This window comes from Alligator mississippiensis, chromosome 6 (assembly GCF_030867095.1).
Source record: "Alligator mississippiensis isolate rAllMis1 chromosome 6, rAllMis1, whole genome shotgun sequence".
NCBI lineage: Eukaryota > Metazoa > Chordata > Crocodylia > Alligatoridae > Alligator > Alligator mississippiensis.
In genome coordinates this window covers 92,588,915-92,614,581 of record NC_081829.1, presented here as the reverse complement: position 1 = coordinate 92,614,581, position 25,667 = coordinate 92,588,915, and the positions used below count along the sequence as shown (strand labels likewise).

Here is a 25,667-nt window from a genome sequence, read left to right as displayed (position 1 = left end):
TACTGGAAAGCACATTAATCCAGACACTTTGGAAAATCTTGGAGCCCAATACTCCTCTCAAATTAGAAGAAACTCCAGAGAAATGATATGGATACAAAACCAAGGAGAGGGAGACCCTACAATTCTCCAGGGGCATTTGATAAATCTTTCATTACATGCAAATAAAGAGACAGCTAATTACTAACAGCCTTTTTATTAAAAATGTGTACCCGTGAGAGACTAGATTATCTGAGGTGCTGACCCACCTACAAATTCTCATTGAACTCAGTGGGAATTGAGGCTCCGTGGACTTCCTCTTTCAAAGATTGTCAATTCTCAGTAAAACCATGCGGAGACACTGTTACAACATCACCTTGCAGTGCTCCCACGTTATCCACCAAAACTAAAGAATACAGTCATATGAACCGTTAAACCAGAAACTCAGGAGGATTTGCTGTATTTGCTTCTATGCATGGCACTAATACACATGCTGCTATGCATGGCACCAATAGATGTGCTATGCATGGCACCAATACACATGCTGCTATGCATGGCACCAATAGACATGCTGCTATGCTTGGCACCAATACACATGCTGCATTTACTCAAATCTAAGATGATGTTACTCTCCCTATTCAACAGAGGGGGGAAAAATCCCCTTGTCTTGGATTTGAGTGCAGGAAGGAGTGAGGGAAGGGGAGACAAGCAGGCAGCTGTGGCAGCTCTGGCTCCGGATCTGGCTCCGACCCCAATCCCGACCCCAACCCTGACATGGGGTCAGAGTTAAATCAGCAGAAGCCACTGCCTCCTGCCTCCACCTGCCCTTTGCAGCCTCTAGTTCCCTTTTCCCCATCTACCTCCCTCCACTTACCATCAGGTGTGGCACTGGACTGGCTCAACCATGCAGTTGTGGTGCTGGCCACATGGCAAGGCTCCAACCCCTGCTGCATGGCTAGGCTGGGCCTGGGGTCGGGGTGACTCCACTACCTCTCAGCTTCCCCTGGCATTTGGCTTTACAGTGTTACCTACTGGGGAAACTAGTATACATCAACTTTTGTAAGCAAGAGGTCTTCATCTCCACTCCCAACACCCACACCTTCCCTAGGGCATGTTCTGGTGTTTGCAAGGACTATACCCCCTAGACTGGAAATAACCTCTCTGCTTCTCAAGTGCTGCTTCTTAGTTGTGGAGGGGAACAATGTGTAGGTGCTTTATGAGCAGAAAGCCTGTCTGAGCTCCACACATGGATTATCTGTGAGACTGAGCTGATATTTCTCAGTAGAGCAAACTGATTCACATTTAGTTGTAGGCCCTTTGAATCTTATTAGCTCTACCAAAGGCATAAGTACTATAATATCACAGCTGCATTTGTTTTACACAAAGCTCTGCTATCTTCTTTATTTAAAAAATACCGATGTTCACAAGTGTTTTGCCTCATCAATAAAACATCTCTTGGTTGGAACTTGTCTTTGTTGAGTGACTTTTGCTTACTGCTCATTTCCAATATTATCTCAGTTAAGTCTACAACAATTTGAAATCGTCCTTCGATTTAAAAATAAACAGGTTTAAAGACCAAACAGCTTCAATTTTTCCCTTTTAGGTTTCCCCGCCTGGATTTCTCTCTCAGCAGGATGACAGCTTGAAATTATTAATTTATTTTTTCTTCCTTGCCATGCCACTCCATACTCTTTATCTCAAGCCTTAGCACAAAAACCCATCATTCAGAACATCTTGGTTTGAAAATGATAAAGAAACCAAATTGCTTCTTTCTTACTGGATTTCAAAAGGTCAAAAAGCTCTCAATAAAGCAAGCAGGTCAGTTCCCTTCTGAAATCAGACTCCAGCAACACATTTTTGCATAGACTGCTCCGTGGAGTTTGCACTGACCTGTGTAAGGGGCAAGCTTTCCAGTCTAAGAAAAAAACATGTGCTTTGTAAGGTGCACCTCACTATAACATAGGAGTTTCATGGTTCCCAAGAATAATCTTAGAAAGAGAAAGCCAGTTCTTCAATCAGGGCGTTCAAAGAGGATACCACTCTTATAATCATAATGTATATACATTATAACTTACATCCACAGCCTGGTTATAACTAATTCTAGCCTGGATCATCTCAGGAGTGTCTTTAATACTGGTAAACTTCAAAGCATATGGATGCTGACGGTACTTCTTCTGTTGAGCAGAAAAAAGATCAAAGCTGTGAATTTTGTGCTGCTCTTTCATGCTATTTGAAAGAGAAAAATCATAGGTTGCTCAAGATTAGAGTGAATTTGTGAACATAATTATTATTCCTCTTTCCTCATCTTTATGTCCCAGGTACTTTCAGATTAATATTTGTTTCAATTTAACAATAACCTTTTGCTGATTAATATTAAAGTATTTCTTCCTAAACATAAAAAAAACATTGCAAGATCAGATTATGCCTCCTAAAATACTTTGGGACCTGGGCTTTGAAAGCCTTTTTGCAAATGGCTTCAAATACAGAACAACTGATTGCATTTTTTATTCATAGTTCCTTTAAGCAAGACCTGGTCTCCAATTGTACTGCGCTAATAATGGCACTGGGTAACTTATTGTTGGAAGCTTTGCATTTCCCCCTTAACATCTAAACATGGCAAAATGTTTATGGCTCCATGGTCACCCATATATGCTTACTTTTTGCTGATTTTATATGAGCTAATTTTAATTCTGTTTAGTTGAAGAGACGTACAGTAGCTTCTGAGGGCATCTATACACATGCTCTGGAGGTGGGGAAGGCACTCCAAGAGCCGCTCTAATTAAAGCATCTGGAGTATCTCATGCGTCACCGTCCCCATGCTCCAAAATGGCAGCAGGGGCACTTTATCTAAAGCTCATCAAACGAGCTTCAAATAAAGTGCCCTCATATCCATTTCGAAGCATGGAGATGTAGATCTACAAGGCGCGAAGGCTGCCTGGAGTGCGGCAATTAATTACCATGCTCCAGCAGACTTGATTAATCAAGTCTGCACCAATGCACTATAATTACAGCGTTCCAAAGCAGCTTCCATGCTCATGTGTAGGCACTGAGTGACTTTGAAATATAAATAATGCAAATAGAGGTGGCATATTAGCAAGCTGACACCTAAGGTAAGTTCTCAAGTCAATATATATTGGGATGGTTATGGCAGTTTTGGAAACTTTATATTTCAGCATCCAAGCCTAAAGCCCTGCAAACCTACTTTAAATTAAATCATGATCAACAAAAAACGAAATACTTGTCAAGGTTCAAATGTAATCTTTAAGATCCTTTAGATTTAAAAAGTTGACAAGGCTATGAAGTACATAATTACTTTTATATACTCCTCACCACAGTTTTTAGGTTTCAAAGTAACTCTTAGCCAATGAGCAACTTGTAATTCCCATTGACTTTACCTGGAGAGGCAGGCGGCTTAATAGCTATCAGAATTTGTCCGGGAATGAAGAAGAGCTCTGCAGTAATAAACAGCTAGGATGCTGCTTTATCAAATGGTCGATATAGTTCCCCTAAAGCTGCTTAAATCATATTACAAGATGTATTCATATAATTGTGAAAATAAATATAGATTATAAATAATATAAAAGTGATGGATTAACAGCTTTGGAGTCCAAAGTTGCACCACTTGCTATTGCTTGCATTACTGTTGCAACACAGCAGGAAAGCAAGGATTGCCATACAAACCTAGGACCAGCCTCATCTAGGGGGACCACTGCAAAAGATAGTCTTCACAGCCAAGCAAGCCCTTGGTTTCTTTGCCAATGATGATGCCTAACTAATGCCAATGAAGAATAATAATTTTTGTGAACTTTTGCACCATATAATAATAGCGGTCCAGATTCAGGCCGGCATTGTTCTACTGGCTTCAGTGAAACTGCCAGAGGAGGATCTGGCTCAGTCTCTAGAAATATAGTTTCTCACTACAGAAGATTATATAGGAAAACGTCAATGCGGTCCACAGCCCCATGCTAAAGAATAATTGCATCTCTGCTGAAGAGATAAACCATGTGGTTCTTCATTATTCTCAGTGTGTTCATGGATGGTTCCCCCTCTACGCATCACCAGTGGTCATCCACGGGGTCGTAAGTCTTTATTTTGCTACTGAAGTTGATCTGGCCAACAGGACTGCCCTTGAAAAAAATGACACACCACAAGCCCTTGAACTGATTGTGCCAGTGACTCCTTTGAAGGGCTGCAAGAACTGGCACAAAGGATTTTGGAACTCATCTGAAAAGCACACTTTTCAAGTGGGTGAATGTGGGGTCATGGGGAGAATAAGGATAAGAACTGATAAGGCAGATGGATACAGATCGAGAGAGATCCGTATGAATTTCAATGTCTGCTGTGAATATATGAGAAAAAGAGAGCAAGAAAGAACTTGTATATGTTACAAAAGGAGGTTCTGGGTGCAATCACTGCATCTTTTCATCATCTCTCCTGTTCTGCTTCATTAAAAAGGTAGGCTAGTGGGTAGCAATTGAGCACTGTTTGATTGCCATTATTATTCATAATATCATTTGTCACCTACTTTGTTTTTGCAAAGGCTATATGGACTCCTACTGGTGTGTGTTTGGTATCTGGCTTCCCTCTAATTACCAGTCCTATTCCTAGTTTGGAGGGCTTTCATGTGGTATGCCTTTTTCTTTCCCCTTTGAGTGGAAATTATTTTAATTTTATACAGACATTTTGCACGCATTATGCAGCAAGTTCTGTTACATGCTGTCATGAAATCTCACCTCGCTAATGAGTTCTCCTGCCTTCTTAGCCTGCTCCACATTTAATGACCCAGTGGCTATCCATCCAGCTCCTTTCATCCAGTTCAAATCTGCTCTGTATCGGTTCTGACAAAGAAAAAAAAAATGCCCCATTGTTGGTGCTCATACATTTAAAGTGCCATTAAAGGATTCAGACATCTCAGGAACACCAACCGAGTCAAATTAGTGCCTGCTTTTGTTTTATTCGCTTCTACACAGTTGCAGTTGAGGCAAAAAAATTATAGCGATGGCCACATCGCCACCTACTAACAGTTCTAGGGTGTGCTTTGCAAGGTGATCTTTTAAAAAGATTGGCCTAGTCCAATACTGTCATCTTTAATTCTTACCCTGAGCACAAAGAGATTTGCTTTCTTATGTACAGAGGCTTGCCAGAAGGGCCTTGTTTCAAAGGATCTTGCAGGACAATGAGGAGTTGTGACACAGAATCACATTAGAGCAGTTCACCCGCACTTAATACTTTGTGTCGCAACAGTCTCGGCTGCTTTCGGCCAACATTGCTAGTGGTGAAGGGTACTTACCTGAACACCTGTTAGAAACCTAAATTTTCTGCTCAGCAACAGTAGGAATGCAACCCCCACCCCCAATAAACCGCAAAAATAAAATAAAAATAAATAAATTGATTTTTTTCATGGTAACTGAGATTTCCAGAAGAGACTAAGAGGGTTAGACACCAAACTCCCACTGAATTTGAATAGGCCTTGGACACCTAACTTCCTTAGACTCATTTGAAAATCACAGCCTGAATCCTTAAAGAGGCAAATCTGGCTTACAGAAAACACAGACCATCTTTAATGGTTAAGCCAGAGCACTTAGACTACCGATTGTTGAGTTCTGTACTCAATTTCATCACCACTTTGGGTAAATTACTTGGCTTCTCCATCCCTCACTCCATGCTTTTGCCAAAGGTGAAAAATAAAACCTCCTGCATAGGTGAGCAGGTTACTTAGTGTTGGCTGTAGACTTTGTGAGTAGTATTTAAAGATGCTACACTAAAGCAAAACAATTATGGCAAGACTTAGTTTTTAACTACAACTGAGCTGTACAAATACATGCTGGTTCCTGAAGATCCAAAAGCTGTCTCTCTAATTAGCGGGTACTTATAAACTACAGAGATTTAGGCCAGGATTTAGACACTTTTTGTGTGACATTTAGGCAGTTTAGCTATTTGAATTCCAAAAAAAACCATTCATATTGGCCCTGTATCAGCAGCAATCACATTTAATTGACACCTCCACTACGGACCATAAAGTTCCTATATGATTGTGCTGGGGCATCTATGCATGTGGTGGTACGCACTGGTTTCAGAGCAGCTGACTCCTCCCTACACTCTAGTGTAGTTGCAATGAAGTGCACCTTTTTCCCAAGAACTTAGCACAGGGGCGGGCAACTATTTTGGGCGGAGGGCCACTTACTGAGTTTTGGCAAGCCATCGAGGGCCACATGACAAGTAGCCAGGGGCAAATTAATATTAATTTTCTAAATTTTTTAGGGGCCCTGTGGGCTGGATGGAATGGCCTGGTGGGCCGCATCCAGCCTGCGGGCCACATTTTGCCCACCCTTGACCTAGCAGTTACCACTCACCTAGGACATGTGAGATCTGGGATCTAAGCCCTCTTCATCTTGATGGGATTTCAACCCACATCTCCCATTTCCCAAGGGAAGACCCTAACTACAAGGCAATTGAATAGCCTGGGTAAGGTCACTCTCCATCTCTCCATAGCCTGGTGATTATTGCACTGCAGTGCTTCCAAAGTTGTTCATGCATTTCAGAGGACAGGCATTGATTAAACACAGACATTACCCTGGCACAGAAACTAGAAGTTAGGACTCTGCCAAGGGACTGCTGTAACCACTGGGATACAGAGGCATGCTTCTCCTTGCTTGTGCCTAGTGCTGCTAACACATTTTACATTAGACAGGTATTGATTTAAAAAAATAATAATCCTAGCCACAGAGTCTGGATCATAGGACTCCTCTCTCCCAGGAGAAAGGCATCCACTGCAAGGCTACAAAGGCAGACTTCCTTCTCCTTGCTCTCCTGCCCACAGCACTCTTTCACTCGTAGCTGCCCCGTCAACAGCAGATAAGAGGCATGCCTTCACCTACTCGATTCTGCAGCTTGTTGGCCAGGGCACTCTCCTGGGAGATTTGGGTTCAAATCCCCTCTAACTATTAAGTTACTGGGCAAAAGATGGTCATGACTTTCTTTCGAAGGTCCCAGCCTTCAGAAACCATTTGGCAGTGCGTGAATGGTGATGTGTAAAGGAAAACATGTGTCAGGTGCCTAGTGTCCTGAGAGGGGCAGGTGTGCAGACATACCCGCATTTAGTATTTCCTACTGGCTCGCTCTAGTTGTCTCCAGACTTTCTTAATTACCCTTTGGAGGTCTCTACCACTCCCTGTTCTCTGTGTAGAGAACCTGGGTGCCTAAACCTGAATCTTTTTAAGGCACTTTGAAATCCCTGTACCGACTCTGCAGGTCCTAGGTACCAAATGCAGTCAAACTGATTCATCCACTAAAGCAAGGAGACTATTATTTCAGTGTTGCCCCACCTAACTATAGATACGTAGGTTTGAATCCTGGCTTTAGTGAATATGAACTGGAATGTTTTCTGGTCCTAAGTGAATAAATCCATAACTTAGTGAATCCTCACCTAGAAAAATTCTCAACCATGCAAAAGGGCTAAAGCATGAGCTTGTAAACTTACATCACTTTGCAAGCCATAGGCCCTTTTAGCCCATTCCACCTTCATGTCAGTAGGCAAGGCAGTGTAATGATGCAGCATTGTCTTATATCCTCTGTCTGTGGCCAAATTCTGAGCCTTTCTGGCATGCACAAGATTGATCATATCCATGGAGATGTGATACTGAGTCTTTACGTCCTCAAATGCCTTTCTGTACTCCAGGTCACTCTGTAACTTGGACATTTGAAAGGAATGAGCCATCTGTGAGTCTTCCTTTACACCTTTCACTCCAATCAATTTACCCTTGTCCTTCTCATAACTTTCCTTATACTTTATCTGTAAAAAAGTAAAAAAAATGGCCCATAGATTACAAAGACAGGCAGATAGGCTGTAGTCATTAACAACAAAAAATAGTGGTCCATTTAATTAAAACAAACAAGGTCTTTCCATTTGTTGTCCTTTTCCAGGCTCCCTCAAAATGTATTTGGATTTTTTTTCATTTGGTAAAATACTGCAGAAATAAGACTCTCATTTGTAAATTGATCTCTTCCCAGAGGTGCACTTGATCTTACATTAATGCAGGAGAGAAAAGAGAATAAGATCTAGTCTCTAAAGCATTCTGAATCTTCAGTGCAAGCAATCAAAATGTCTGTTTGCAAAAGGGAATTAGAGTAGCTTAGAAACCCTTAGGCTTATATAAAAAAGAAACCTTTCTCAATATTACATGTCATCAAAAAGATGAAAAACTCAGCCCAAATTATCTATATTTCTAAGAAAACCAATATATTCTGAGGACTTTTTCTATGTCAGAAAGTTCTTTCAGGAATTTTCTGGCTGGTGGGCCAGACCAATGTCTTAAATGGATTATTCTGCAGTGTTATAAGGGAGGTTTTCAGTTTCCAATTTTGAACATTCACCCGCACGTGTAGAAGAGTTGCAAATGGGGAAGCAGCTGCGTGGTCAGTCTTTGGTCATACGTTTTCTTTTGGCCAGTTATTGAATACCTTTCACTTACAGAACCTTTCCATTGTTCCTGACTGAAAGAGGAACAAAGGTGACTTGAAGCACTGAGGAAGATGGGCAAAATGAGAGCCACTGGAAGGGACCCCTTAGCACCATGATATGGACATGGCATACTACCTCTCCCAGCTCTTGCAATTCATACTCACATCACTTGCCAGATCCCTCTTTGCTTTAGCTGTCAAGAAAGACAATGCATCAAGACGAAGTTCAAATCCTTTCTCCTTCTGTTTCTCCCAGCTACTCTTGTACAGGTTCTAGAACGATGATAATAATGTGGCCACGTTATGATTATTAACTTGTGTTATCCTCTTTATAGTAGCACTTAGAAATTTCAGACAAGATGCTGATACCCTACCACCAACTGGTAGTAACTTATCCTACAAAGTACCAAATGAATTCCCATGGAATTACTCATAGGATGGTGGGATGACTCGCTTAAGTGAAGTCAAGCATGGATTGGGACCTAAAAAGGACAAGTCCGTAGGTGAACAGTAGGATGCCTGGGCATTTCAGCAAAAGTGAACAATCTGTTTCTGGAGTTGTTGCATTTAAACATCCATATCCGCTTAGTGAAATACCACTCAACTATAAACACCAAAGGATAAAGCAACATGGCTTAGCCCTACCAATAGAGTACCTGACTAATATTTGCAGCATTTGTCCTGGCTTGTATGAAGAGAGGTTCATCGTTGCTGATGGTGTAATGATGAAGGTACTGCTCTTTCCCTGATCTGTAGGCTACCTGTCCACAGAAAGCAAAGTAGACATCATCATTAGCATTAAGTTATTCAGAAGAACAGCAATTTTACAGAAATGTTCAAGAATATTCAATGGTTACATCTTTACTATCAGGGTCCTTTCTGACAAATTTGACTTAAATTGCAAAGCCTAACACTATTCCAGTTTAATCACTGTTAATATCAATAGCATAGTGGCAAATCTTGTAAATCCGAAAAAGCACGGGGGGAAAAGCACACTATTTCTCCCTATAGTATAGTAATTTTGCACTGATTTTCCTCAACCTCCTGTGCCTTGCTGACTTCTTAGCAAAAAAGAGAGGGATAACAATATATCTTATATTTAAATAATGCCTTTCATGCCAAACTGGTTATAAATGCTAACATAAACTTCTGCTCTGTACAAAGTTTCTGCAGGAAATCACTTTTTCTCCCACTGAAACGTAGCTTCTTTTTAGGTGGGCAAAGATAGTTGTTTAGTAGCACACATTAATAGCACATTTTAGGGCAAGAAATAGAGAATGCAATTGAACCAGCAGGGGGAATTTATGTGAACTAGACTAATATCCCTGCTTTAAATGGAAATGCCAGAGATCATTAATGGTCCCAAGTAGCAAGCACCTCCATTTTATATCTCAAGGCAACTCTAACAGCACGTGGGCTCTAGGATGAGACACACTGCTTCACAACCTATTAAAGTTGCTCATAAATTGGCTAGGAGGGTTGTTGCAGAGCTATGGAAAATGCTCCTTTCACTTAAGCCCTCACCAGCCTGCATCTCACAGACAGTGACAGATGAAAGCTGTATCTACCACAAAGTAGGAGAGTGCTCTAACCCCTGGAGGTACCAAACTAGCTACGCTCTCTATAGCGGTGGGGAGGCATCAAATCCAGAGAATAGGACAAAGGACTAGGAGTCAGGAGACCTGATGTCTCTTCTGATTCATCTTTGTGTGACCCATCTTTGTAAAGAGGGTTGAGAGGTATGGATGGAAAAGGGTGGTGAAGTGCCATGGATTATTACAGGGAAAAGAGGCGGCTATCTAGGAAAGACCAGCCTGGAAAGAATGGCACGTGGCTCATGTAGTACCTAGACAGCAGGCAGTGTCTTCAGTGCAAGGCACAACATATAGAAAGGATCTCTCTCAGCAGCCATTGCTCTCATTAAAATTAGGTGATTGGTAACTTAAACAACAGAGGCCCTTTGTTTTAGAAAACTAAATTGGATTGTGGTCCAGCCAGGCCTTCACCATGCCAGGAGTTCACAGCTACCAGCGGACAGGGCCACTACTTCTATTCTCAAAAGTAAAGAAGGGAAGGGTATTACTGAAAGATAGCCATATTGGGGAAAACTACAGATACTTTCTGCATCAGGAAGACTCTGAAAGTGCAGTCTAAAGTCTGCAGGATAATTATGGATCTTACAAAAGTTTCTGACTGAGGAAAGAAAAACAGCAGAGATCCATGCAAGAGCAGCAAAGGATCCCATTTAGTCTCTAGAGGCACATGTGACCCCTAAGTGCAGTCTGGGGTGCAGATTTCTGTTCTCTATCAAGGTTTCTATTCGTGAAGATGCAGGTAAATAGGAAACTCATTTGAAGCGCTGGCAGGGTACATGACTTGATATTATAGCTTTCCCAGTGATTGCACCTGCCCGGAAGAATTAGCGAGTTAGTGAATTAGAAAGAAAAGGCAAAATGGGGACTCACATCACTCTGCAGTTCCTGGCTTTTCTTTGCATGTTTGATCTGGGAACTGTCAGCCACGCTGGTGAACTTCAGAGCATCAGCTTTCTGTCTGTACTTTTTCTGATTAAAAGAAAGTGGGATACAGAAATTAGAACTACGTTTAATTTCCCGGTGAAATCAGTGCTATTAAGAAGCCCACTATTGATTGTGCCAGAAAGTCAAGTCTTTTATCCGTGGGGCACTTATAGGGCAGACGGTAGCAGTGCAGGTTTTCACATCCTATCCCCACTGCCCCTCTGAAACAAGGCTGGAAGAATCACTGCTGGTGATGACAGTAATGCACTTTGGATCCCAAATCAACCTCTGCTGAGACTACAAACACGGATAGGAACTGGAGCTAGATATGCTGAGTATATACATTGCTGGGCCTAGATTTCAGGCATACACCAATGACCAACTTCACTACCTGGACTGGATTTGAACAAATGACTGAATAGTTAAAAACTCTTTCTGGTAATACCAATCCCCTGAGCTGCTGAGTCCAAACTTATTTTACAAGCCCTTTCAAACGTATCTATGCTGTTTATATTACTGTTTACTAGACTGTGGCTTGATAATATTGTGCTGTTGGTCTGTCGAAGATCTCAAACCAGGACAGACATCTCTTGTTACAAACATTTCTCTCTGCTGTTTTGAATGCTATGAACATTCAGGCATTGCCTTGGATTTTTCTCCAGTACCAATGAAATACGTTACATAGCCACTCCCACAAAAGCTGGGCTGTAGGCATCCCACACCCCTACTCCAGTCTTGCATATGAAAAGGACCATCCAATTCTACCTCCCCCCTCACACTGATAACCCCAAAGGTAGCCCTTTTGCACAAAGACCTGAAAGTTCAACCATACGTGGATAGACTGCCCAGTCATCCAGTGCTTGACCCTAAGCCTACTGATATCAAGGACTCTCACTGACTTCAATGAATCAGATGTATTCTATATTGGGGCATGGACAGAAACCGCCCTACAGCATTATATACCAATGTGAATTATGCTGCAATAGGGAATGGGAAAAAATGGGCAGCCATCCCAAGGTAGCTCAAGCAGATTCTGCTATTTATATTGTTCCTCGCCACTAGAAGGGAGAGAAACAAGTGGCAACCTGTTTGCCTTTAGCAAATGGTTGCCCAGGATGGACCCTGAGAGATGAAACCTAAATCATGAAATTTTATACCTGATTCTTTCAGGCAGGAGTTGGCAACCTACAACCTGTGGGCTGGATCTGGCCCAGGAAGTGGGGGCTCTGGCAGTGTTGGGTGATGGGGAGCTTTGGGGATGATCAGCAACATGGGGCTTTGGAAGCACTGTGCAGGATGGTAGCTGGGTACTTTGCCCATGTTGCACCACAGGTGTGCAGGAAAGAGAAGCAGCAGCCCCGGGAGAAACTACAGCAGCTGGGTCCCAGCACTGGCTCACCCCCTGCCCAAGCTGGGTCCTTCCAGGCCACCACCAAAAAGTTGCTGGGCCCTGCTTTCTGGATAATTATCTAATCGTTTAGGCAAAGTTATCCCAGTTTATGGGACTGCACTTTTTCACACTGCTGTAAAGCTGACTATTCAGGCATAAACATGTCATCCATCCATGCCCTTAATCTCAATGATTGAACTTCATGTGTTCTGCCTTTCAGAGAAAGCAAGATATTTCAGTCTGCCTTTGAGAGAGTATAATAAATCCTGACTAGTTCAGGACAAGAGTCTGATTGGGACACCAGGAAAACTCTTCTTGTGTACTTAGTTTACTTGTTATTATTCTAACGATTCAGCAATCAATCTGTTTTTCCACTACGTTTCAATTCAGAAAGGAAAGCCACTATTTGAACTGATAGGTGAACAGATCAGTTCACACTGTGACTTCTTTAGTTTTGCATGGAACAAAAGTTAAAAAAGCATGCAACACTTCAAAGAAGTGCTCACGGCTTTATACCAGAAGTTTGGAGGTGAGAGGCAGATTAAAAAGAGTTTGTTTTTGTCACATTTTATGCAATACAATGTAACAACATTCTGCAAATAAATGACAAAATGCCAACTTCTGGCTGGAAATAGAAACGTCTGAAATAATAAATGCTGGTTTATTGCAGGAGCTTGGGAAGGTAGTAGCCGCCAACATTAGGTTTTACACTGCACTCAGATAAAGAGGAGATCATTATGGATTAAATATTTGTGGCAGAGCTATATCCATAGGGCAAACAACAAGAGCAAATGTCAGTCTGTCTTCAGCAAGAAACTGGATCTAAGTGTTGCTGCTCCCTCTTTTGTTTCTAAGATGTATTTTTACTTTTGCAGAGTAGTGAGCGAATGTCAGAGACCACAGCAGCAATGTATGATCTCCGGTAGCTAACAGTCTCCTTTTACTTATTCCTGCACTAAGTGGGCTTTTATCTACCTAGTCAGACTTCTGCTATCTTCCTGCTTTCTGCCCAAATGATGCAACTAGACTCTAGTTAGGAGCTTGATGAAGTGTCCTTCCTGGCAGTGCCAGGTCCTGAATTAATAGGAAAAAAAGACTAGGACAGCAGTACGAGCTGACACGGCCAGCAAAAATTCCTAGAAAACTGAGCCTTGAGCTGGCAAGGAAGTTTTGGAAAATGGAAAATCCCATTCCTTTTCAGTGCTTCTTGGCCAATGGGACAGATAGAAGGAGAAGAGGGAGAGGGAACCATTATGCTTACCCAGAAAACTAGCAGAAGGCAAGGTAGATTTGCACCTTATAGGATAACCAAATTAGAAATATATATAGCATTAGATTAAATGAGCTCCAAATCATGAAAGCTTATGCCATATGTATTTCTAACTGGGTTAGTCTATGAGGTACAAATCTCACCCACCTTCTGCTTGACTTCAGACACCTACCTATTTCTTACTACCCAAAAACCTGCCATGACAGCCCTGCAACACTAAAGCCAATTCAATGGGAGAAATGTATACTTGTGCAATAGGCAAACAGTAGCATCCCCAGTTCCAACACAGCACTTCCCATATTGCCTACAGCAGCATCCAATCAGCCCTCTCATTTCACAGATTTCCAGTATGCCTGAGATTTTGTTGCCTTCTCCACATACAGTACTGTAGTGTAGTATACAGTAGTGTAGTGTAGTATATAGTAGTGTACACAGCTGGAGTGCAGTGTAGTATACAGTAGTGTAGTGTAGTATATAGTAGTGTACACAGCTGGAGTGCAGTGTAGTATACAGTAGTGTAGTGTAGTATACAGTAGTGTACACAGCTGGAGTGCAGTGTAGTATACAGTAGTGTAGTGTAGTATACAGTAGTGTACACAGCTGGCCAACTAGACTTCTGCCTTCCAAGAACCTCAGCCCAAAAGCCGAGTGTGTTGCTTACCTCGCTAACAAGATCTCCGGCCTTTTTGGCTTGCTCGATATTGAGACTCCCTTCTGTTATCCACCCAACTCCTTTCATCCACGTCAGATCAGCCTTGTACTGAAGCTGCAAGGGAAAAAAGATGTTTATTAGCAAAAAAGACGAGGACACAGATACAGTGCTGTCACTTGAAAGTGTGCATGCTTGCCAGTTTAAATACATCAAGAGACACTTTGAAGATATAAAAGGATACATAAGTGTTAAGTAAATATAATTAAATCATGAATATCCTAGTAACCATCTGTTTTATATTCTGGTAACTCTATTACTCTGCACCCACAGCAACATTCACAAGAGGTTTGTGTGATCTTACATCACTCTGAAGCCCATATGCCTTCTTGGCCCATGTTGTCTTCATGTCTTCTGGAACCACTGTATACTCGTGGAGTTTTCTCCTATAGTCAAGGTCACTGGCCAAGGCCTGAGCCGCCTTAGCATGCTTTATGTTTACCATGTCCATGGGCAAGTGGAAGTGGGCCTTACTCTCCTCGAAATCTTTTTTGTAAGCAACCTAGGATACAAAGAAAAAAATATGTCATCCTTACTTGAAGAAAGACAAGGGAGAACATAGTGGTTTAAAAGTAAATGGTTTGATACCAGTGTATACCTGCAGTATGCTGCAAATTTAAGTACTCCTGCATTGGTTTTAAAGTGGATAAATTTGCCTGTCCCACTGCAGATGAGGTAAGCATATGCAGGGTTGAGATACAAGAAGGACCTCAAAGCGGATCCAAACTGTTGACCTGAATTTGTGGGGTTCCCATGGCAGCTTCTTCCCTGGATGCGTAACACATTGCAGGTCCCTTCACTGTACTTGCTTATTTTATAGCTGTTTGTAAGCTTTATATCATAATGCTAAAAAAAGGTGCAATGTCATTTTTCACCTCCCATAGTAAGATCAATGCTATCAACCCAGGGTTAGGGAGCAGCATCTGAACAAAATATAAGTAGCGTGTGTACCTTGTAGATAAGGAGTTTGAGAAAGGAAACCAGTTTTACCCAATAACACCCCAGGAGTGATTATGAAAGAGACACTAAAAGGATGGGGGAAGAAAAGTGGCATTGCTGAAAGAGATTTATAATTATGAAAAACACGTTTTAAGGAAGAGAAATAAATAATTTACCTCACTACTCATCTTAGACACCTGCAGAGAGTGGAGAAGTCTTGAATCTTTGGTTCCAATTGCTTTGCCTTTTGTTTTTTCATATTCTTCTTTGTATTTAATCTTTAAAAAGGAAAACAGCATACTATAAGTTTCTCTTTACCGCAGAAATATGCCGTGTTTGTTTCTTGGCCATTTGGGTGTTCAAAAAGCAGGGGGCATGTTGCACGCCCTTTACCTGCATTTTTTATTGTTATTATTAAAAAAACTCAGCCTTTCCTAGCTTGGATCATTTGATCAATCTTACATCTTTCCCACATCGAAACTGTTCATTCTTTTCTATTTTTTTAATTTTATTGAGCTAATTCCTGAGTTTGTTACTCAGGATCTGGGAAGCAAACTGTTAGTGCAGCACTAAGTACAACATGAGCGTGGACTTTAGGGTCGGCTCAGCTCTTTTTCCCCGCTGACGTAAGTAACTTTTGGCCTGTTCGGTTCTGAGCATTCGTATATTGTGCTCATTGGTGTAATAACCAAGCACCTTCCAGTAATGCGTGAAGCAATGTGACTAAAATCTGTCACTTGACAGTATCTCTTTCTGGTGTCTTTCTTAAAAAATTACACACTACTCTGCATTCATGCTAAAGAAGGCAAGTCAAAGAAGTGTGCTTTGCTGAAAGTGTAGAGAAAGGGCTGAAGTGTTTAATTTTACTGAAGGCAGATTCAACTAGATTTGACTAAGGAATATTCAGAAGTTACTTTGGCCCTCTGCATGCAGGAAAAAGGCCTTTTTCGGGGAGTCGGTCGCATAAAAATGAGTCTTACAATTGGTTCATAATTTTCATGAGCCTTTTAGAAGGCTGAAGACATAACAGTAACATTCAGGACTGATAAATGAGATGGGGTACAATATTTTTACTAGGACTAATTCTTAATCCATTTTCTATTAGGAATAATTCTTTCTCAATGAAGTATAATTTTAAAAATAACCTACATCACTGGCAAGATCTCTTGAGGCTTTGGCAGCAAGTAAAGGCATGGAGTCCAGTTTCATTTCAAATCCATGGCCCTTGCTCTTCTCCCAACCTTCTTTGTACTTAACCTAAAGGGGAAATAATAAAACGGCATAGCACCCAACTTACATATCCTTACACAGCACTTTATGCAAACATGGAAAACAGCAAGGAATAAAAAAAAAATACATTATACTTAGTTACCTATAAAAGAAAATCTCTTGTGTTGTATTGCATGATCAGTTTAAATCATGGAAAAGGGCAGATGTGCATGTGTAGAGCCTGTGATTCCCTATGTATACCCGAAGCATGTAGAATAATGTGTCAGTTTTAAGGAACCAAGATACCCAATGGCATTAGATGCCTAACTTCACTGAAAGTCAATGGAGTTAGGTGCCAAATTTATTAAAGATAAGATTGTCGCCTCTGGTTTATAAAGCAAAAGAAGTTTTATGCCCTCAGAATTGTGAAAATAAATTGACAATGACCCTCATGTTTCCTCGTGTGACTCTCATGTGACCCTTCTGTTCCCTCAGGACTCAAAAACTGTAGGACAGCTAAAAATATTATTTGCTCAAAATGTCATGGTTTTGAGGCCAGTCTCATGAATTGGCTCCTTGTGGTTGGCAATACTGTCTTGAGAAGTTTCTGCCCAGATGTGCTTTCTCTAGGTCAAAGCTGACACAGACCAATCCCTAGAGATTTAAGTAAAACACCCATGGTGTGATAAATCATGACATTTAGCAATAGTGAGTTTGGTCCAAAACACACTAAAGTCAATCTGAGTCTTTCTGTTGACTTCAATGGGTTTCCATCAAGACCTAAATAGTCGCTCTTTGTGCAAATACTGTCCTGCAAGTGATAAATACAGTGAGTGATAATTGGATGGGCAATCTTTTTTCATATGCGCATCTGCCTCCTACAGAATTTCAAGTCATTTTGAAAGATCTCAGAACAATTCTCCCAGCTAGGTCCTGCTTCACATTTTATCCCTATTTATTGCGGGATCAACCTCATATTGTTGAAAAATGGCACAACAGATATGTCGAATGCTTCCTGAGCCATCTGAGCTACTTTCTGTTCATTATTACTCATTTCTGTGATAGCACGTGTATCTATATTTGCAAGTCACTTTCTTACCTCGCTATATAGTTCAGCATTGGCTTTTGCCTTGATTAACTGAGGTACGTCTTGTGGTAGAGTGTAATGTGTTTTGGTCTTCTCATACTGGGCTCTGTAATTCAGCTAAATAGATGTTGAAAGAAAATCTACCGTTAGTTTCAATCGGCCACGTATAATGCCATTTAACTTCAAATGATTGTGGTTTGTTTTAATACATTAAGCAGCCCAATAGGACCGAAGAGCGTAGGCTGTAAGTTTATAAGAAAGAAAAAGCCTATGGATCTGCACTGGCGGCCGTCAAGGGTTTTCAAAGTGATATCATTCCAACTCTGTTACTCATTTTAGTGACAAGCGTAATTATCAACTATAATCAACGAAAAGCTCATTAATATACTTATATGTGCTGCCGCTTGCTGCTGATTTGCTGGGAGGCAAAAACCACAGCATATTTAAAACTATGCTTTCTACCTCCCAGCCAATCAGGTGGGAGGGGCAGGTACGGAAAAGAGAAATATGAAAGGAGCGTCCGAGCAGCACATTTCCACTGCGATTTTGGTAGGTCCCTACTTATACTAATATCAGTGGGTCTAGGACTTACGTTACTGAGCTGCTGTGCATTTATTTTGGCTTGAGCCATTTGTGGAGTGCTGGAAACAGAGCTGTACTTCAGCTTGTCTATGCTTTGTCTGTAGTTTACCTAAGAAACAAAGAAAGGAGGAAATACTCAGACAGCACCTGAGAAGAACAGCTGGTTTTGCTAATAGGTTCAAACTACAACCTAAAACTATAATAAATTGAAAGCTACAACTTAAACTATAATAAATCACATTGCAGAACAACTCCTAAAGCTTGGAGATGCCACTGAGATTCAATCCAACCAATTATTAATCCTCATAATGTTTCCTGGTTTTTCTTTTATTCCAATGCAAAATTGAGCCTTGCTACAAATGTGGATTTTTTTAATGAGATGCAGTTTCCCTCAACAGCATTCTTGTACAATTAATATCTTGAGCTGTCTCCCCAAATTCCTTTTATCTTCTAAAAACGAAGCTGCAGCTTCTCTTCAGCATCCAGCATAAAGTTGTGCAGAACAAATTATAATTCAGTGAGCTCTATTACTATTTGCCTGTACTGATTTTTAAAGTTAATAACTTATACTAAAAAAAAACTTACATAAAAGTTTTGCGTAGGCTTCTCTAGAAGGGAAAATATATAAGCTTAAAAACATAATTTCAGTGTCAGTCACTGACCGGATTTAGAGCTCACTAAATTCCTACCACACTAATCCAGTAGCAGCAATAATAATCTACAAAAGGAAATATATTAAATCTCCAAATTATGCAAAATAAAATGTCACAGAGAAGTTTTCCTTTAAACCTAGTTCTCCCAAGGGCCTCTGCATTACACTGGAAGACACAATTATTATTCTCTGTTGTCCTTAATTAATATTCATTGTCATTAATCACCTCTTTGCAAACACTGCAAATTATGTGTTGCTTAAAACTAATTCTTCAAGTACATTTTTTGCATAGAGTATATTTTTAATGGCAGTTACAGTTATGGAATCCATCTTAATGGGGTCCTTTTATCTCAGATATCCATGTGTAAGCACACTTCTATTTCCTTCCATACTAACGCACACTAGAAGACATGCATGACTTATCTCACAGGCCAAACGGATCAATGTACTTAAAACTGTTCATTCAGTCTTTCTTTATAGATATCTAGGGCCTCTTTTCAGCTAAGAGATTCCTTTTTTTTTGACTGAACTATGTGTACTTATTGCTGCTGATGGTCCTTTGAGAATTGGGAATGACAGCTGTGTAAAAACCTATCAAACCTATATCCCAAACACTTGACTGAGCTCTAGTTTCTGGACAGATCTGGGCAAAAGGCAGGTTTGATTGCATATGTCACATACACATTCTCCTTTGGAGTATATAACTCAATCAAGCACAGAATCTATCATGCTAGTCATGCACAAAAACTTTTTGGAGTCATGATAAATATGTATTAGTTCAAAATGGTCACTCTCATTGACACTGCAATTATTTCAGACTCTAAGGCAGAGGGTCCCAAACTTTTTCTTATTGTGTACCCCCTTCCAGATTTACCATCTGCTTGTATACCACTACCAGCATACTTTAACCCCTTAAATGCAATTATTGTTATAATTAATATTAAATCTATTACACAATTTTCCCCTGCCATTACACAGAGTTTTGTACACTCCCCCCCCCAAGATGTCTTGCGTATCCCCAGGGATATGAGTACTAAAGTTTGGGAACCCCTGCTCTAGAGGCAGGTGAGTCTCCCATACGCAACCAGATGGGAATATTTATTCTCCCATTTTCTCTAGCCTTTTCCAGTTCCCCTGTTTCCCAGAGCTAGTCACCTGAGCCTTGCTGCCCCCACTGTGCTTGTTTGATTTTATTTTGCAGTCACCAGCTGTTTGTCCTCCTGATTGAATCATTGCCTGACACACCCTATGCACTGGCACGCTCTCCTACAAGGAGAGGATGAGCCAAGCAAAGCAACAGGATGAGAAGCCATAACATTATTTACATCTTTCAAAGGAACCAACTTCATTGTTGTCTGATAGGAAGGAGTTAGCGTTGCCGGATAATTGTATTCAATGCCATCGTGTTTGTAATCAGATTTATAGGCTATCTGAAACAGAAGGGAAACAATAACAATCAATCTTTTTTTTAAGCTGTCATTTGTTTGAATAATTATCAGTCAGGAGGAGAGGAGAAACAATAATATTAATATTAAACACAGGAAACAAAGTAAGTTCAGTACCGTCAATGACAAAAGAAGTGAAATTATTTGCATAGTTTAGCCACTAATTGATTCTTTTTCAGCTCTGCAATTAATCCAATGCCAACAGTTGCAACATTAACTTAACTTCTGCCTATGACATATCTCTTTTATCTTTCCGCTTAGTTCTTGAGCTTGTTATGGATTTGTAAATAATGCACTCGAAGGAATGGTGTGTAATGAAATAGTTTCTTGACTAACCCAGCAAATTAAACCAAGATTCAGAACGTCTTCATTGAAAATGGAGGTTGTTTCTGACACAAGACTGACCCTAAAGGATCTAAGCGACTTCAACTTCTATTTATATCGGTGAAGCTGGAGGAGCTCAGTAGCTTTCAAGACTAGTATCAAGGTGAATTCGGTATCAAGGTGGATCAATATAAGGACATAGTGCGGAATGGTTTAATAGATTTCCACTCTTCTTGACAGATCCATCTTAAATACTACATACATAATTTAATGTGAAGTTTCCTATCAAATCAACACTAGTAAAATCAAAGGGAAAAAAAGCAGGTATGTACATAAGAGAGCACTGCCAAAGTACCTACTACAGTATAAGCACAAAAGACTTACATTGCTTGCCAAGCTGCCAACCTTCATGGCATGTAGCATGCGCCTGTCCATGCCAATGCCTTCATAATGACCCTTCATCTGGTTCTGGTAGGTTTCTTTGTATTTAAGCTACAAACAAAAGCAAATATTTGCTCAGAACATGCATTACATTTTATTGTGCTATAGCAGTCATGTAGATATTGTGCATGGAAATGATATCGGGGATGTTTCCCTAGTTTAAAACATCGTTATGGATTGTATAACTTTGCTTACTTAAAAGAAAAAAGGAACAAGATGTATAATCATTATTTCCCAAAGGTCCCATTTTTCAGAGGATGTCATTGCTTGTATGCCCAAAGTATCATACAGAATCACACAGGTTTGGTGTCCCCTCACCTTATTGCTGAAAAGTATTCAGCTCAGAAATCAAGAATTATTTAACTAAACTTACAGAAAGAGTTATCTATACCAAAGAAAATACTACTACCACAATTTAACTTTCACCTTTAATTAATCTGTTTGAATAAAAATAACAATAACTTTAACCTGTGAGTAGTTTTTGTTCTTTGTCACACCCTGAGCACACCTACGCAGCAAACTTACTATTGTGGGCAGTGGCTCACACAAGCGTGCTGTGCCACTTTGCCTGGTTTACCTCCTGAATATGAAGCAGCATCACCATTTCTGCACAGGCTAAGGGCAAGCTAATTAGATCTGACACTCAGCACTGCTAATTAGCACAAATGCAGTGCTTTGTGAATGCAGCAACACTGCCTCAGTTCAGAAGGTAGCCTGCATTAGCGGCACAGTATATTTGTAGGTGGCAGTGCCTGGCACACTAAGTCTGACACGTAGATGTGCCCATTCTGTCTTACATCAGACCTTAGCCAGCTAGGAGGTCTGATCATTGGGTTAATTGTCCGTCCTCCGACTCCTGCCTTTTACTTCAAAATGATTTAAAAGGAGTCACGGATCCACCAATACTAACAAGCATTCATTTTACATATTATTTTAAAATGTTTCACTCTCCAATGGACATCTCAAAAAGCAGCTGCTGAGATTATCAGCACATATTTTCCTGCCAGAAATAGATATAATAAATGACACAGTGTGAAAAATAAATTGAACAATAAACAATGCAGTGCGCTCAGTCTCCTCTCCCTCTCTGCCTATTACTTATTCCTACTACCATAACCCATAAGAGCTCCAGTCCTGGATCAGGTCAGCACTGTGCACAGAGTACAACGACATTTATAATCAGACACACTGTGCAGCTTTTACTCGAATTGCCTGGCTTATATGGTGCACACAGATGAATTGTCATTCCAGCAACTACTAAGTTATGCTTTCATCAAACTATAGGCAAGTTTCTGGGAACTTACATCACTGGTGTATTTTGAGATCTTGCTCACATTCTTGAACTGCGGAGTCTCACAGTAGTTAATACTGTGGCCCTTACTGTTTTCCAGGTCCTTCTTATACTCCACCTGAGCCACCAAAATGCACAACAGTGAGATGCAGCAAAATATTCAATGACCGTATGAAAGGAATGCTCTGATTAGTCGTGCCAAATTTCCAAAACCATTGATATAACTTTCTTATGAGATAGCACATGCATTATTGACATTGAGAGTCCATCCTTTTAGGGCTGCGCAAAGCTTTGGTAGCTGATTCGATTCGTAGGAGATTCGGCCCGATTCCAGGACCAAATCTCTGAATCTGAATTGAATCGGGAGACCAAGTAAAAGCTCTGAATCAATTCGAAGCATCCGAATCATTATGGAAAAACTTTGGAAAAAGATTTGTCCAATTCAGAGATTCAGCCATAGACTAAACAGGCAGCTGCCAGCTGCCTCCAGCTGGTAAGTCTGTTGAGGTTCGGGGGAGGGAAGAGGCATGGAAGCTACCCCATGGCGCAGGTGCAGGGTAGCTCGGCAGGGCACTGTGCACTGTCTGGGAGCTGGGGTTGCTCCACCTGTCACCTGGAGCTCCCAGTTGGCTTCCCCAGCTCTCTGGTCATTCCTCCAGCTCTTCCCAGGGGCTGCAGCCCCCAGATCTGCACATGGGGTTATAGCAGGCTGCTGCTGCCAGACGGGGAAATAGCCCAGAACTGCCGCCATCACCTGCTGCATCATCTAGGGGCCCACATCCCCCGGGAAGTGCTGGAGGAAAGATCAGGGAGCTGGGGAATTGAACCAGGAGCTGGAGGAATGTTCAAGGACCTGAACATTTCCCCAGCCCCTGGTTCGAGTCACCTGGGAACTGGGGTGAATCCTTGTGTCAGCTGGACTAGGGACCAGGTAGGAAATGGGGCCGGACAGGGCAGCCATGGGGGCGTCTCCCACAGCTCCCTCCACCCGGGGAGAGGCAGGCACAGCCTCTGGAGCCGCGGGAGAACCTGCAGCCACCCGGTTGTGCCTGCCTCTCCGCAGCCGATCCAAATCACCAAATCTTTCCAAATCAGCGCCAAATCTTCTGAAGCTGATTTGGCCGAATCTCCGAATCGAATCACTGTCCGCCAAATTGGCCGAATCCAAATCTGAATTGAATAGTTCCCTATTCACACGAGCCTACATCCTATTACATGTATACAAAAAAATTCCCACTGAATGACCCTATGGTCAGGCAAAATTCAGATGTAGATGTGTTATTGCTCAGAGGAATTTGGGCTTCAGATGAAATGTAGACATTTTCATTTTTTTGTAAAAAACAATTGCTCACCTAAGTGCTGAACTTGTATTTGAGCATAGATTAAAAATATCAGTTTCAAATCAATTCACAACCCAGAAAAATAAAATCAAGAACACACGGTGCGCTAAGAGCACTTTTTGTCTGTATAGCTCTCGCTCTACAAAAGAAAGTAAAGATCACCAAATCTCCATTTTAGAGAAGGGAGGAGAGAACTGAAGCTTACAGAAATGAACTGATTTGCCCTGAAGACAGCCAGGTCAGTGACAGAGCCAGATATAAAACTGAGGTCTCCTGAGCATCAACACAGTAGTCAACAACTAGCCAAATAAATAACATTTTGGGGAACATCATCTGAAACAAGGATATGCCTTCTTCGTTCTCCTCTGCCTATAATCTGTATAATCTTGGTTGCTTTTCCTTAAAGAAAAAAGAGGGGAGGATCAAGAGTATCTTCATGAAAGGAACTGGTTAAAAAGGGAAATATTAAACACATTCAGTGAAAACTGTGGCTCAGGAAACAGAAATGCTGTTTTGGCTTATCAGAAGATGTTTCTACTTTAAAGGCAACTTGAGTGGATGGGTGCTGGTGAGGTCCTCAATCTGATGTAACTTGGCCTACATCCACTGGTGTCAATAGAGCTGACAATGTACTTCACCTCTGGATATGTTCATGAATGTTTTTCCTGAAGGTACGACCACATTTTTAATTACTCGTTGACCTGTTTTCATGCATGTTATTCAGTAAGGACCACAGTGTTTTACATTCCTAGCTTGAGAAACCAGAACCACCCTTCCACAGAGAAACAGATATCGCTGCATGCGGTATGTCTTGCTTCCCGTAAGTCGGCACGACCCCTTACCTCACTGGCAAGCTTGTTAACATTCTGGGCTCGCTTAAGAACTAGGTTATCTTCGGCCGAAAGGGAATGGTAGTGTGCTGCTCCTTTCATCTTTGAAAGATCCTTCTTGTATTTTATCTAAAGAGAAAGTGAAAATATAATCAAAATATAGACATCTTGTCAATACTGCTCTTTCTAGTTACTTTAATGCTATAATAATACCTTTCCTATTTCTTTTTGCTTTAAAAAGCAAACAGAAAAATGAAAAAAGGTAGAAAGATAGGTTATTACTTCCTAAAATCATCTCCCTAGAAAATTACAAGTCAGACAATCCCATGGCTCTCATGAAGCCACTTGACAATTTAGCCAAAACCAAGCTTGGCTAGCAACTTGGTGAACAACTGGCTGGGGTGTCTACACTATTCTTTTAACAGATTCAATTTTCTGTAGTTTCATGTTAACCTACCAGTGAAGAAATGGAGGAAGGTGATGAAATGGGAACCCTATGAAGTTTTCTTGTACAGAGACCAGCTTGTTAAATGTATGGTACTTTTTTATAGGATTTCTAAGATAAATATGATGCATGGGTCCGTGTGAAAGGAAGTGATGTTTAGATGATAAAGTCTCTCTCTGCCTGAAGAAGGGTGTTTATACCCGAAAGCTTTCAAAAAACTTTTTTCCCAACTATTAGTTGGTCTAAATAAAAGTTGGTCTAATTTTTTCCCAACTATTTAGTTGGTCTAATAAAGTTGGTCTGTATCTTTTATTAGACAAAACCTTGTCTGCCTATGTCTTTTATCTTTTATTAGACAAAACTTTGTCTGCCTATGTCCTTAGATCAACACAGCTACAACCAACACCCCCAATTTAATTTGCAAATTTTACCACTGACTTAATTAAATAGGGCCATGATTTCACTTATGGGGCTGAAAATTTATTTATATACTGCCTATCTTTTGCACATAAATACTTCAAAAGGACCGCAGAGCAATGATTTACACCGACACCCTGCTGCTTACGTTCTTTATCCCATGCAATTTAACACGCCTACATTTGAAAGTTTGGTGTGTGTTGCAATATTATGATCACTCTGATTTCATTTTCAGAATCTCTTAAAGCCAACTCCTTAGGTTTTAAACAAAATTAAGCAATCTGATACTGCAATGCATTTGACCTGAACTACAACAACCTCTCTGCAAATAACTGCAAATT

At 40.9% G+C, this 25,667-nt stretch overlaps 1 protein-coding gene across 1 annotated transcript in view; it reads right to left on the bottom strand.

Annotated features, from left to right (window-relative positions):
• The window catches only part of NRAP (nebulin related anchoring protein), a 62,521-nt gene that overhangs the window by 18,777 nt on the left and 18,077 nt on the right, over window positions 1-25,667 (bottom strand). Inside the window, exons 11-26 of the mRNA XM_019485950.2 lie at window positions 24,477-24,593; window positions 22,308-22,412; window positions 20,947-21,054; window positions 20,119-20,223; window positions 18,152-18,250; window positions 17,572-17,676; window positions 16,413-16,520; window positions 15,440-15,541; window positions 14,629-14,826; window positions 14,277-14,381; window positions 10,902-11,000; window positions 9,093-9,197; window positions 8,602-8,709; window positions 7,457-7,768; window positions 4,710-4,814; window positions 2,052-2,150 (exon numbers count right to left, since the gene is read on the bottom strand). Of these exons, the coding sequence (XP_019341495.2) occupies window positions 2,052-2,150; window positions 4,710-4,814; window positions 7,457-7,768; window positions 8,602-8,709; window positions 9,093-9,197; window positions 10,902-11,000; window positions 14,277-14,381; window positions 14,629-14,826; window positions 15,440-15,541; window positions 16,413-16,520; window positions 17,572-17,676; window positions 18,152-18,250; window positions 20,119-20,223; window positions 20,947-21,054; window positions 22,308-22,412; window positions 24,477-24,593 (1,980 nt within the window). The remainder of the gene's footprint in view (window positions 1-2,051; window positions 2,151-4,709; window positions 4,815-7,456; window positions 7,769-8,601; window positions 8,710-9,092; window positions 9,198-10,901; window positions 11,001-14,276; window positions 14,382-14,628; window positions 14,827-15,439; window positions 15,542-16,412; window positions 16,521-17,571; window positions 17,677-18,151; window positions 18,251-20,118; window positions 20,224-20,946; window positions 21,055-22,307; window positions 22,413-24,476; window positions 24,594-25,667) is intronic.